This window comes from Spermophilus citellus (assembly GCF_964194105.1).
Source record: "Spermophilus citellus genome assembly, chromosome: 3".
Taxonomy (NCBI): Eukaryota; Metazoa; Chordata; class Mammalia; order Rodentia; family Sciuridae; genus Spermophilus; species Spermophilus citellus.
In genome coordinates this window covers 186,872,346-186,886,325 of record NC_138184.1, presented here as the reverse complement: position 1 = coordinate 186,886,325, position 13,980 = coordinate 186,872,346, and the positions used below count along the sequence as shown (strand labels likewise).

Sequence of the window (13,980 nt, the reverse complement as noted above, 5' to 3'; positions counted from 1 at the left end):
CAAGTCCATGGATCAGCAGAACCTATAAAATTACATCTCACTTTCTTTTTCAGGCAGGTCAATCATAAAGCAAATCAACACCTACCGTAATGAGTGTATACTTCTCTGAAATACTCAATACGGGAGAATATGGAGAATATGCCTTGACATTTTACAATTCTAATTTCCATGTTATAGGTTTTCCATAAATTGATTAAGTGTGGTAGAGCATTTATCACCATACCTCTATCGTATGTTCATGAATTTCTGTTTTCTGTTGATTGAATATTTTTTAAAAATTAAGTTTTCTTGGTCAGTTTAAATTCAGTGTTAATATTTCCAAGGTATTGCCTCATAAATAAATGTGACAATTGAAAATGATCTCACTCACTAGCCTTCAGAGACATATGTGAGTTGGTTCATAAAAATATCATCTAAAGTTGTTTTCTTTCTTTCTTTTTTAAGTTGATCTATCTCTCTCTCTCTCTCTCTCTCTCTCTCTCTCTCTCTCTCTCTCTCTTTTTAGTTGTTGATAGACCTTTATTTATTTTACGTGGTGCTGAGAATTGAACCCAGTGCCTCACACATGCCAAGCAAGTGTGCTACTGCTGAGCTCCAGCCTCAGCCCTAAAGTTGTTTTATTTCTAATTGACAAGAACTAGATGAAATCAATAGAAGTTTCACTCAGTTTTGCTTGTACTTAAGCTCTTTTTCATCTTGTGAGGCTTGTTCAAGGATGTATATCATTGAAGCAAGGCCTAAGCTCTCAGGATTCTTACTCATTCTGTGGTATCTATTCTCCCAGTATTGTTGTAAAAATATGGTGTTTTTTTTTGCTAATTTTTTCTTTTCTTTCAATCTCCTCATTGCATTTATAAAATACCTCCCCAAATACTCAGAATACATAATAAATAAATTATAATACATTAAGAGAAGAGGAACAAAATCCCCTCTAACTCTGAATAATGTGTGTGTAAAGTTAACTATTTTCTTCTAGAGACAACCAATTTAGTGAAGTGACACTAGGAGTAGAAACCTCAGGCCAATGATTCAAGACAGGTAGTGCTAAGACCCTGGTTTTATTTTAGAGCACATATTTGGGGGTAGGCAGATCTTCCTAAATGTTTCAATTAATTCATGGAGATTTTATATAGTACTCCCTAATTGTGTCCACAAATTGGAAACTCAGGCTATCTTCACACCTAATATATATTTTATTTTATTCTCTAATGAGGATTAATATGCCCAGTTGTTATGTTCTCAGCTCAGTTGTTCCAGAGCAGTGTAGTAAGCCGTGGAGAAGCCAAATAATGTACCTGGATATGTGATGTGAGGCATATGACTCATTAGGGGAGAAGCTTATGGGAAATCAGTGACTGCTCCAAGAATAGTTTAGTGGAGATAGTTTAGATGTTCTCTTGAAATCAGAATGATTTGATGTCACTGAGTTACAATATGATTTCAAGAGCCCATAGAACATGTCCAAAGACATCTACTATGTCATCTGTTTCTATCAAGTAGAGAAATCTGCTTGATTGAATTAGAGTGCAGCAAGTTTAAAAATAAAAACTGAGGAAAATGGCTAAATTGGATGTTTGGCTTCTGAGTGAGGTCTCTATAAGTCCTCAAGAAATGATCATGTTTGCTCATAGGATCAATGCCTTGTTTATCTCTCATGGTAACACTTGGCTAGGTTCTTGCTTACCAACTCCATTTATAAAGTTTTGAGCTATGCATTTAGTTCTCTCCATGTTTTTAATAACTTGGCATATTCAAAAGCAATTGAGCCTGAACTAGTCACTGAAACTGGGGAATAAAGTGCTGGGTTCAATCATTCCTAAAAGACACAGTAAATTTTTGTAAAGCCCCAGAGCCCCGAACACAACTGCATCTCACGTTTCTTCTGTATGTCTTGTTCTCAGCATGAAACAGTTCCAAAAGACATTAGAACTGTGATATTCAGGAAACCTTTGGATAAAGTAATTACCATTTTCTTCATTATATATAAATTCAGTATGGCTTTCTTTTGTTTTTCTTGAGTATAAATGGTACTGTAGTTTCTATTTTTGCCCCTAGAAACATTTGGAATGTGTTTCTGTTCAAGGTGATCTGCATCTGCTTACATGACCAAATCTTTCTTTTATTAATTGTTTTTCTTGGTTAACAGTTGAAGGTTGTTATTTGGGAGCGAGAAGACATATAAGGTCAGATTATTTTCAAATATGTCAGGTATTCTTTAACATGTTTCCCCTGAATGTATCTTCTATTTTTCATATACAAGGTTACAGTGATACAGTAAAACATACATGCCCACACACACATTCACAGGTATACACATTGCTCACAGGAACAATAGAACAGAAACCCACATGATTACATGCCATGTTTTGCCATGCCTTGATAATTTTTCACCAACATATAAAATTTTTATAATTTAAGATTTATACAGTCAATAGAATTACATGATCACATTGGATGGAAGTATTATTGCATCTCCCTGTGAGGTAATTGGGAAAGGATATAAAGGATGAAGGCATATTCCTTGGTCTTGAGGATAATGCTACACTGATGTATGAGAAAGATATAAAACACACTGATAACGGTGAGGACCGGAACCACAGTAGAGGCAAGTAGGAGACTGTGACCAGCACTATCAGAGCAATCTTTACAAACCCAGTTGGCTGTGCTTAGACTAAATTTAAAGGAACATTATAATCCCTTTCTCCAGCAAGAAGGAGATGAATTTTAGATAGAACCACTGTCACATGCAAAATTCAAGGAATATGAAAAATGGTCATTTAGGTTACAGCAGGACATTCTTTAGGAACACTAATGAGTAAGTCTCAGAGAATAAAAGGCAAGTGTAATAAACACAGACTGTTTAAGAAAAGATAATAATATCAACTTTTCTTAAAATAGGAAAACCTTCAGTTGAGTTTTAGAATAAAAAAAAAATAAGGTTGAGGACCAGACCACAGTAATAAATATAAGAACAAAGAATGTTCCAACCTAGAAGCAGAGTAAAAAAATGTGTGGCAGAGGTAATGTTAACATGAGGTTAAAGATGCATAATTTCCCCAATCCTTCATTTGCTGGACCCGTGCCAAAATTCAATATGTTAAAATTTTATGATTCTGAATGAATATTCAGTTTTATACTTAATTTTGCATTTATAATTTTGTAATTTTTTTTCTTAGAGAACACCTTCAAATTGCATAAATTTGGGGCTTACAAATTCTGGAGTCATCATCCTATAAGCTAAGTTCATGTTAGTATAAGAAAGGAATAACTAGAACTGGGTGTGTCAAAGTAATTGATCATTTTTGAGAGTATGTATATGAATGTATATATGAATATATATGTATACATATATAAAAATGTATATAAACCTCTCTTTCTCTACTTAATGGTAGAGTTAATTTCAGGTCTAGTTTTAGGGTATACATATGTAAGTGAATATATATGAATATATTCATGAGTATATATTAAATATGTACATAGATAGATACACACATGAATATATGTGTGCATTTATACATGAATATGATTTCTTTTAGGGGTAGCTTTAGAGTAATGGTTAGGCTTAGATAAGAATATAACACAAGGAAATTCTGGAAGATGGCAGAGTGTTTGAAATTGAGATTATCCAGGGATTATAGTTATCATTAAAGACAAATTAGCATGTGATATGGAAGCGAGGATGGGAGGGGGTTGGAGGCAGAGGAAGAAGAGCCTGTCTGTAAGTCAGTAGGATTCCCCCCCCCCCCCCCCAAGGGCTCATGACCTAATAGGAAGATTGCAGAGGAAATAGGTAGTAAGGCCAAGGTCGGAGGTGAAAATCCGGTCCTGGAACTAGGTCATAACCACGCTGGGCGTTACCAGGCAACGGAGGGCTGAAGCCTGCAGCTCCAAGTTTGCACACACCTGCATTTCTGATCCGGCTGGAGTATCTGGGAGCCAGTGGAGCCACAGGAGGAGGTCAGTTAAAGAGCCCTAGGAACATCCTGATCTGACTAAGGACCTCACAGCCATGAAGAGGCTTTTCAGCTTCTGGAAGAGGAAGGATGAGTTTTCTAGCCGCTCCTCATGCCTGCCCACAGGCCAGGACTACACTCCCCGAACTAGGTACTTAAAGAAACTCCACAAAGCTGCTTCACATGGGGATTTGGACAAATTGAAGGAGTACCTTCAGCTCAAGAAACACGATGTGAACATGCGGGACAAAGAGCACAGGTGGGCAAAACCGAAGAGCCTGAGGGAAGGGCCATAGTGGTGGCACGCTGGGGCCACTGGGCCCTCCATCCAGGAAAGAGACGTGCCTGGGCCTTTTTACTCTTGTCACTCTGGGTTTCCCTGGGCAGAGAAGTGGTCATGTGCAGGGGCCATGATTCTTAGTTAATTTTTTGTGAATGCTTACCTGCATGTTTGAAGGTCTCTCTGCCCTCCCTGATTTCCTCCACAACTCCCTTGGTATTAATTCCTCAGTGCACTCCCTCTGCCCCATTTTGTTGTTTTGCTCTCTGGTATAGGTTGTCCTTAGCCATATAGTCTTTTACTAATCGAAAACTACGAACAGTGAAGAGGCAACTACCTAGGACAGTATTTTTTAAGATTTTAAAACTTAGAAACATCAACAATTGACATACATTAAAAAGAGACTTGTTATCAAACTTTGTGGACAGAGGATGATTTTTGCCTTTTTTGTTTTTAATTTTTATTTATTTTATGTGGTGCTGAGGATCAAACTCAGTGCCTCACATGTATGAGGCAAGCGCTCTACCGCTGAGCTCTAGCCTCAGCCCCGATTTTTGCCTTTTCTATGTTGTACTCTCCTAAGCATTAATTTGCTTGGCTTTGAATTAATTTACTCAACAAATATATGGGGCAAATATATGTAACCACTATGTAAACAAAGCAGAGTGTTAAATTCGGAGATAAAAATGGTGAATAAGCGTGACATATTTTCAGTAACCACATTCATTTCCATGGAATTTAGCACAGAGGCTGTAATAGCCCAAAGGGCCCTTGACTCAATGCATTCAACTAAATACTGTCAGTGACACCATTAACCTTACTTTAGTTACAATGTTTCAAGAAACTTCCATAATCTCCAGATTCAAGGGCTTCTCTTTAGCTTGGTTTGAAAAGTAGAGGGACTCCCAAGTTAGGTGTATATATAAGCTTAGCCCTATAAGAAGTAATTTATAGCATCTGTCTTGTACTTCAGAGTGCAATGTTTCAAAACAGGAAGTTCAACTACTTGATCAATACAAATGTAATCAGCCCTCATCTACAAATTTTATCATGGGCAGCAGAATTTATTTTAGTAAGAACATTTAATATTTGACCTACTCTCTTAATAGATCTTTAAGTGTACAATATATTATTTTCATTATCATGCAATGTTGTACAGCAGATCTCTAGAGTTTATCCTAGAGATAAAGTTTCATCCTGATTTACTGAAATTCTTTGCCCTTTGATAACATGAATAAAAGGCAGGAAGAGAGCCATCCAGGGGGTGATTGCTTATGTTGGAAAGTGTGACCCTTTCCCTGGGGAGAAGGAGGGCTGTTAGCAACAGATTGACAGGAAAGTGCTATCTACTCCATTTCCTTTGCCCTGGTCTCAATTGGATGCTTTTTATTTCATTTCTTGTCACTTTCCTCTGACTAGGACTTCCAATATTACATGAAATAGCATATTTGCCTAATTCCTGATCTTGGGGAAAACTTTGAGGGTTGTTGTTTTGTTTAGAAGAAGAATTTTGCCATGTATAGTATTTTTGATTGGTAGTCTCTTTTCTGTTTTTTTTTTTTTTTAACACTTTGAATACTGTTAAGTTGGGCTTTTATATATACAGCCTTTATTATATTTAGGTAATTTCTCTCTTTTCCTAGTATGTTGTTGTTATCATAAAAGGATGTTGAACTTTCTCAAAAGCTCTTTCTGCATCTAATGAGAAAATCATGGTTTTTATTCTTTTATTCTGATAATTCGGTTGATCACATTAATTGACCACCCCCCTTTTGTTTGTTGAACTATCCTTATATTTCAGGTGTAAATATCAGAATCCTTTTAATGCATTGCTGGATTTGGTTTGCTAGAAATTTGTTGAGGGTTTTAGCATCTATATTCATCAAGGATGTTGGCTCATAGTTTTCTTGTAGTTTCTTTGTCTAGCTTTAATATTAGGATAATGCTGGCCTTGGAAAAGGAATTTGGAAGTATTTCTTCCTCTTTAGTATTAGTTTGATATTAATTCTTCTTTCAATATTTGGTATGATTCACCAATGAGGGCTATGGTTTTTGGTTTTTCTTTGTTGGGAAGTTTTGTGATTACTGTTTCAATATCCATACTAGTTATATAGTTCTGTACAGAATTTTAACTTCTTAATGATTTGGTGTTGGTAGGTTGAATTTTGTTAGGAATTTATTCATTTCTTCTTAGTTACCCCTTTGTGGGTATATAATTGCTCATAGTAGTCTCTCGTGGTCATTTTTATATTTTTCATATCAGTTGTAGTTGTAATGACTCTTCTTTCATTTCTGATTTTTAAAATTTTTTTATTATCTCTTTTTTTCAGGTCTAAGAGTTTGTCAGTTTTGTTAATGGAAGATCCTTAACTTCACTGATTTTTTTTATATTAGTTTCTTATTTTCTTCTTATTTATTTCCTATAAACTGTTATTTATTTCCTTCTAGTAACTTTAGGCTTCTTTTGTTCTTTTTTTTTTAGTTTTTTTTTTTTTTGTGTAAAGTTAGGTTATTATTTGAGATCCTTTAGATTTAGATTTCTGGTTACATATGTTCTGTGAGTTAAGTAACAATATATACTAAAGTCTTACACTGGATAAATATTTATTGATAAAAGTTGAGGATTTTTAGCAAATGGAATAATATTATTTAAAAGTATTTCTCAGATATCTATGAATGCCTTCTGCATTCAGCTGTTTTTAAAAACATGTAATTTTTTTTTTACTATTTTTAGTTGTAGATGGACACAATACCTTCATTATTTTCTTTTTTAAAATTTATTTATGTGGTGCTGTGGATCAAACCCAGTGCCTCTCATGCATGCGAGCCAAGCACTCTACACTGAGCCACAACCCCAGCCCACATTTTTGTTTTTTATATTGGGTGGAAAACACTCAGCCTCAAAGCATATACATATGCATTATATACATAAACAGTTGGAAAAGAGGCCACAAGAACGTTATATGCTGTGTACTCCACTTGTGCCCTCTGAAATTTAAGGACAGTTAAACCTAAAAATTTAAATGAAATGAATGCAAATGTGAAACCCGTATGTTATTAAAACATTTTGTCTTTTAAACCAGGATGACTCCTTTGAAAACCTGCCAAATATTCTAAGTAAAAACTCTTTACAAGATTGTCTTGAAGATTTTAATGATATTACAAACACTATAGTCTTCCATATTTGCTCAAAACAGATTTTCTTGTTTCCAGAGTTTGTGTAAAAGACCACAAAATATATTACTCAGTACTTCTTTAGAAAGCTGGATACTTCATGGCTATATTATTTGATTGAATTTGTGGCTAATTCCCTAAGTTCGTTGGAGAACATCAAGGATTTAATTGTGAAAGTAGGTTTTAGACTTCAACTAGAAGAGTAAAATTATCCACGGGGGTGCAACATCAACTTTTAGAAGATGCATACGTTCCTGTCACTGGTGTGATCAATTAGTTGCTGGGCTACCTCAGTCACTGAGGGTAGAGACACGGAATCAGCACACCGACTGTGGGAGCTGTTGAGAGAGAACTGGCAAGAGACAAACCTCAAGTCATCATCCAGTAGCTCAGTTTATTTTTGGAATGCACACAACTGTTATAGTGTTAGAGTGGGGCATGCCCGTCTGTCATACATAAGCAAGACAATATCCATAAGCCAATCATCTTCTACCTAATGTAACCACACTGTGAGGAAACTCTAAATATGGCTGTCATGGTGGAAAGCAATCTGGAAGGGTCTTTGTCCCTAAGGGAGGAGGCTTACTGAGTCAGGGATTTCATGCCCTAAAGCCCCTGACTCTCGGTTTCCTGGCCCAGTAGTTTGGTAATGCTAACCACAGGTGCTGAGTATGTAGTTTCACCCCATCCTGCAGGCCCTCCTGTCAGGCCTGAAGGAACGTGGATATTTCAAGCACTTCTGAGCTGCTCATAGCTGCTAGCTGCAACTGAAAGTTATCACAAGAAGACATATTGGAGATTAGCCAAATACTCTTTTCATTCTCTTTAGAGATAGCAGTATAGCATTATTTTGTTGTTCTTCTTGTTGTTGTTTTGTGTTTAATAAATTAAAAAGCAGAGTTTATACAGAAGTAGATCTAATGATAGATAGAAATCACCAAAGTTCCTTGGGACTAAATTCTTAATATATATTAATGTCATTGAAGGAGACAGATGAAAAGGTTTTTATGCTATTGCAAGAAGATGTCTTAGATATGATGAAATTTGTTTAGCCCTGTATATTTGGACAAGGATTCTAAAAGCTTACAATTACTTATGGAAGTGCATCTTTCAGCCAAATCATAAATATTAACACCAACTAAAAAAACAAAACAAAACAAACAAACAAACAACAACAACAACAAAAAAAAAAACAAATCAACCAGTGCTTTCTTGTATCAGGATTGTTGAGAAACCAAATTAGTCACCAGAAATTTGCTTAGTAAGGATAAAATCACAACAAAGCATTCCTTTCTTATAGCTGGAAAGTTTGTGTTCCTTAAACTTAGATTGTCTTTTCCATGAAGGATGTTGATTATTTATGAGTGAACTCTGGTTCCATTACTGCCATTCAAACTGATTCCTCTTCTTCCTGTAAAGTCTTTTTTTTATCTAAAGAATAATGGATTAGAGTTCTGCTTTTTATATTTTCGAAATATTATAATATTTCCTTTTGTTAAACTATACTGGACTGGAATATAGCATTCCAAAACTGTTGAAAGTTATTTTCATGCTTTCTTAGTTTACTCGCATATGTGGTAAGTTATGTCATTGTATACTGGTTTTGTTAGTTTAGCTTTTTAAAAATTATCTTATTTTTAAGTCTTTGAGAGGCACCTTTTTGCTACTCCTTTGTGTCAATAACAGGTCAGTTTAGACACCTATGAAGTACTTCTGAGAAACTAAAGCAAAGCAAAAAAATGACATAAAAATGTCATTTTTGGACCATGGGCCATATATATATATATATATATATATATATATATATATATATATACTCTTTATTATGAAATTTTATAAATACAAAGAAAAATAATAAATAAATAATAAACCTTAATAAATAAATACAAGATTAGTAAGGGCCAGTCTGGGCTAAAACTTGCCAAATTCAAATGGGTATAATTTGTATTCTTCATAATTCACAGATATGTGCTTGGTTTCTGGTAGACTATTTACAGTAGGGTTCTTTGAGAAATAGAAATTAGTATAATTATTTAAAATTAGGTTTACATCTAAAATTTAAAGAGTCCTTCAGCTTTTACTGTATTTTTTTTTAGATGCAGATGCCAACTTTAATATCTGAACAAAGAGAGAGAAACATACAATTATTAGGGGTAGCTTGCCATTGAATAGTCAATGTCTCTTCTCTCCATTACCTATTAGTTATATTTGAAGGTTTTGAGATCATTTCTAAATTTTATAGTGATATCCAATCTTATCATCTTTCTAAGGTCCATATACCATTTTGGCATTTGAAAGAGAAACCTATTCTAAACTCAGTAGGGTTCAGTTTACCCTTAAGTGAACATATTAAATATTTGCTCTTCAAAGCATTTTCACATAATTTTAAATCCAGTAAAAAGCAATTATAATTAATGTAAATTTTGTATAAATATAAATAAGCACACAAAGCAAATATTCTAACATAAATTTAGCTTTTTGGGGGGTATAATGAGAAACTTTACCAATAAGACTTATATTTAAATTCATGTTTCATTATATTGATATAGAACACCTTTACATCTGGCCTGTACTAGTGGATATACACATAACAGCTCTCACTTAACTAAGAAAAAATGCAAAATAAATGTTCAAGATGATGAAAACAAATCTACACTGATTAAGGTATGTTCTAATTTTTTTCCTTTTCAGTTGTAATATACTTGAGTTCTTTCAGTTAACTATTATTGATTTTCATGCTTTAAAACATAGTATTAAACATTAATTTAATATATCATATCCTGAGTAGTAAATTGATTACTCATCTATTCTTGTTGTATTGATAGGCGGTTCAATTTCAAAAGGAGAATTGTGCTACTGTTCTTCTAAGCCATGGTGCAGACCCAAATCTGGTGGATTTTCATTATAATACTGCTCTTCATTATGCTGTGTGTGGTCAAAATGTCTCATTAGTCAGAAAACTACTTGAACACAAAGCGAATCTGGAAGCTAAAAATAAGGTAGTTTTCTATTAAAGAAAAAACTTGTATTTTAGAAAGCAACTAAAGAGAACATTCATTTCAGATAATTCATATAGTAGTAATGCATGTTTTATAAAGAGAATGAATTTTCCAAACTGGACTGGGGAGAAGGAGAGATTATTAAAAACTGATAACATTTTTCCTTTTTAAAAAGTCTCCATTTAATTGCCAACTGAAACTCTGACCAACAAAGTAATATCATATTTAACCATAATTGTTCAAAGGTCCGTATCAAATGAGAACTATTTGATTACCATATAAATGAGTGTTGATAAAATCTGAAACCCCGTTTTTTTCTATTTTATTCATATACTTGTGAATAACAGGTGTTACTACACTAAAAGTAATCTAACTCACCTTTGAACTATTTTGAATAACTGATGAATATTTTTTCAAAAAGCCTCTTAGCACCTGAGTTTGCTGATATTTTGTCTGATAGCCCCAAATAAATGCCAGTCTTGAAGTGAAGCTCTAAAGAAATCCAATTATTACATTATGAAATGTGAATCAAATGATAGGTACTCATCACTTAATTACTCCAGGCTGTTCTTACCCACAATTTAAATTAAGCCTAAAATAGAAATTCAGTTTTTAAATGGCTCAACTCTAAGTCACTCTCTTGATCTTTGAAATCATATTTTGTTCTGTATCAAAATATTTTGAAATTTGAAGTGTATATTCAGAAGTTTCTTATAAGCATTCACTTTTTAATATAATGAAATCTAAAAGGCACTAATTCTTACACAATGTTCTAAATAATAACTTTGAAATAATTTTTATAGGATGGATATACCCCACTTCTACTTGCCATTGTTGAAAATAATGAAAATATGGTAAAATTTCTTCTGAAGAAAGGAGCAGATGTGAATGCTTCAGATAAGAATCAAAGGTATAATTACTAAAGCTAAATAATATTGCATATAACTGCAGCTACTTAAGAGAATTATACACACACACATATTTGGTATTGAGAAAAGATAGATGAGATTATATGACATGATTTTCTGCAAAGTACTTAAGATTCTCAGAATCAGTTTTTTTTAGTCAATAAAATTCAACAGTTAGACCAGATTGATAGATTTATTACTGATTAATAATATTGGACATTTATATAGAAGATTAAATGTTGTGTTTTAAAGGGGATAGTAGACCCAGGGTCACAGACACACTCTTTTCTGTGGAATTATGAGACATCTTGCAAACACTAGCCTTCCAGGGAGCTGACACTGAAATCCATGCAGCTGGCTGTTTCCTAGGGATTCTTATCTTTTAGACTCCTTAATCTGTGATCGACAAACCTTTTTTGACAGATCTGCCCTACTTTTTACATTGTTGCCTTGGATTTTCCTAATGGAAATCCTATATTAGGATGATAAACTCAGAAGACTAAATTTGTTTATCTCTTACTCTAGAACAGCCCTTATGATTGCTCTCAGTGAGGAACCAACAAGTTTAGTAAGTCTTCTTCTTCAGCAAGATGTTGACCTCTCTTGCCAAGATATTTATGGATTCACAGCTGAGGACTATGCTTCCTTTAATGGTTTTACTATGTAAGTGGTATTTATGTATTTTCATGTGATGCTTGATCTTAAGGAACAAAGAATGAACCCCAAAGATCAAAGTAGGAATAGGCTCAGCAGCAAGGGTAACCACATACAAACTCTGACCTATGAATCTAGAGATCCTTGATTTCCTACATTTGAAGGTTCCAGTTCATATAAGAAAGTCAGGTGAGTTGAGTCAAAATTGAACTCCCAGTGGCATGGGAATTGGCTAAGGACAAAGATTCTCACACCAGTAACATAAGCCATTAGTAACACATACGGGTAATTGAGTTACACAAAAGATGATTAGTTCACACAATGTATTTTCATTGTTCTTATACCTTACAAATGTAAAGATTTTAAATATGTTTTGAATATTATTAATATTTTTAACTAACTTCAGTTTGATAAATTTCCAGAATTCTTAAGTATGTTTTCATTACATAATTAACAAAACATTTTCCTGTATGAACATGCATTTCTAATTTTTAAGTCAATGAAAAAATAAGATATAATGGACAGAATTTAATGAAGTCAAGCAATGTACAGAATATTTTTTATAATTTTATTTTAAAGACAATGTTAAATTATGCATGGTTTTTCCCCTTGTTTATTTTTTCTAGTTTACTGCTTTGTTCTTTCACTTACTTTATATTTTAGAAATATCTCTTAATCTATTAGTTTCACATAAAAAGTGTGCATATTCAAAGGTTTATTTATTTTTTTAAAGAGAGAGAGAGAGAGAATTTTTTAATATTTATTTTTTAATTTTGGTGGGCACAACATCTTTATTTATTTTTATGTGGTGCTGAGGATTGAACCCAGCGCCATGTACATAATGCCAGGCGAGTGTGCTACCACTTGAGCCACATCCTCAGCCCCAAAAGGTTTATTTTTAAAGTCTTAATTAATTTAATTTAAGACACTAAGAAACTCATATTTTATTAACTATATGAACCCTAATTGAATATAGTATTTTTTCTTTGTAATATTGGACATGAATATCTTGTATTACCTAGGTTTTTTTATACACACATGCATATACACACAAACACACATTTAAATGAAAATAAAAAGATAAATTATTGGTGAATATGCATATTTTAAAAAGATTCTTCACTTTGTAAAAGAGATCTCTAACTGATCCTTTTAAATATGGACATTTCCCCAACACATAAAAAGGTTTTAGTATGTGAAACTAGGTGACACGTGTGACTTTTTAGTAATGTATCTATTAGTCAAAAATAGTACTTACATATTTGAAATACTTTACTTACATGTACAAGTTTTAGGAAACCATTATTGGTTTTTTATATGGAGGGCTCACAATTTTTCATTTCCTTCAGTGTCTTTTTGTAAGTTGTTCCATCATTAATTTAAGAATAAATAGAAGCATGTTTACTAGGACATTTTTACTCTGTCAGTGTTGTTTTCATATTTCCAGTGTCTGAGAAATATATTATATATATATATTTTTTTTTTCTTTGAAGAAGTAAAAGGGAAGAGAGGTAACTAATAATGACTAAGGATTAACTTTAGGATGTAGTACCCTCAGCATTTAATAAAAGCTGCAAATGACTTTTCTAAGCTACAATCTAATTTCCCCTGTCCTTTTTTTTCTCATTTTAACTAAGTTTTCCACAGTTGTGATTTTATTGCTTGAGTAGCTGTTGCCTATCTAGCATACTTAAACACATGGTCTCCACTTTTTAGCATCATTTGTTAGCTCTCCTCCCTGCTTTATAGGTTCTATGGCTTAGTAAGAGTGGAAGCCTAGACAGTCTTTCTCATGTAGTTTTAAAAAAATAAACTGTCTCAGATGCGAGAATAATATTTATTTTAAAGTTAGATTGAACTCATATACCTCTTCTTTCCTGGCACTGAAATTCTGAAACTGTAAGCCTATTATTAAATGACTAAAATGAACATTTTGGGGAGTGGAGGAAAAGTATTCTTTACTGGATGTGTTTAGTCCCTGACCAAGTTAATTTGTTAAACCTAAATCATCA

General features: G+C 33.3%; 1 protein-coding gene across 1 annotated transcript; it reads left to right on the top strand.

The window, feature by feature from the left end:
- Window positions 1-4,009: 4,009 nt before the first annotated feature.
- Window positions 4,010-11,981, top strand: ANKRD7 (ankyrin repeat domain 7; the record flags this gene model as incomplete). The annotated part of the gene is made up of 5 exons (XM_081283308.1): window positions 4,010-4,212; window positions 9,957-10,071; window positions 10,233-10,406; window positions 11,210-11,316; window positions 11,840-11,981. The coding sequence occupies 5 exons, from the start codon at window positions 4,010-4,012 to the stop codon at window positions 11,979-11,981; spliced, it is 741 nt and encodes a 246-aa protein (XP_081139434.1).
- Window positions 11,982-13,980: the final 1,999 nt, after the last annotated feature.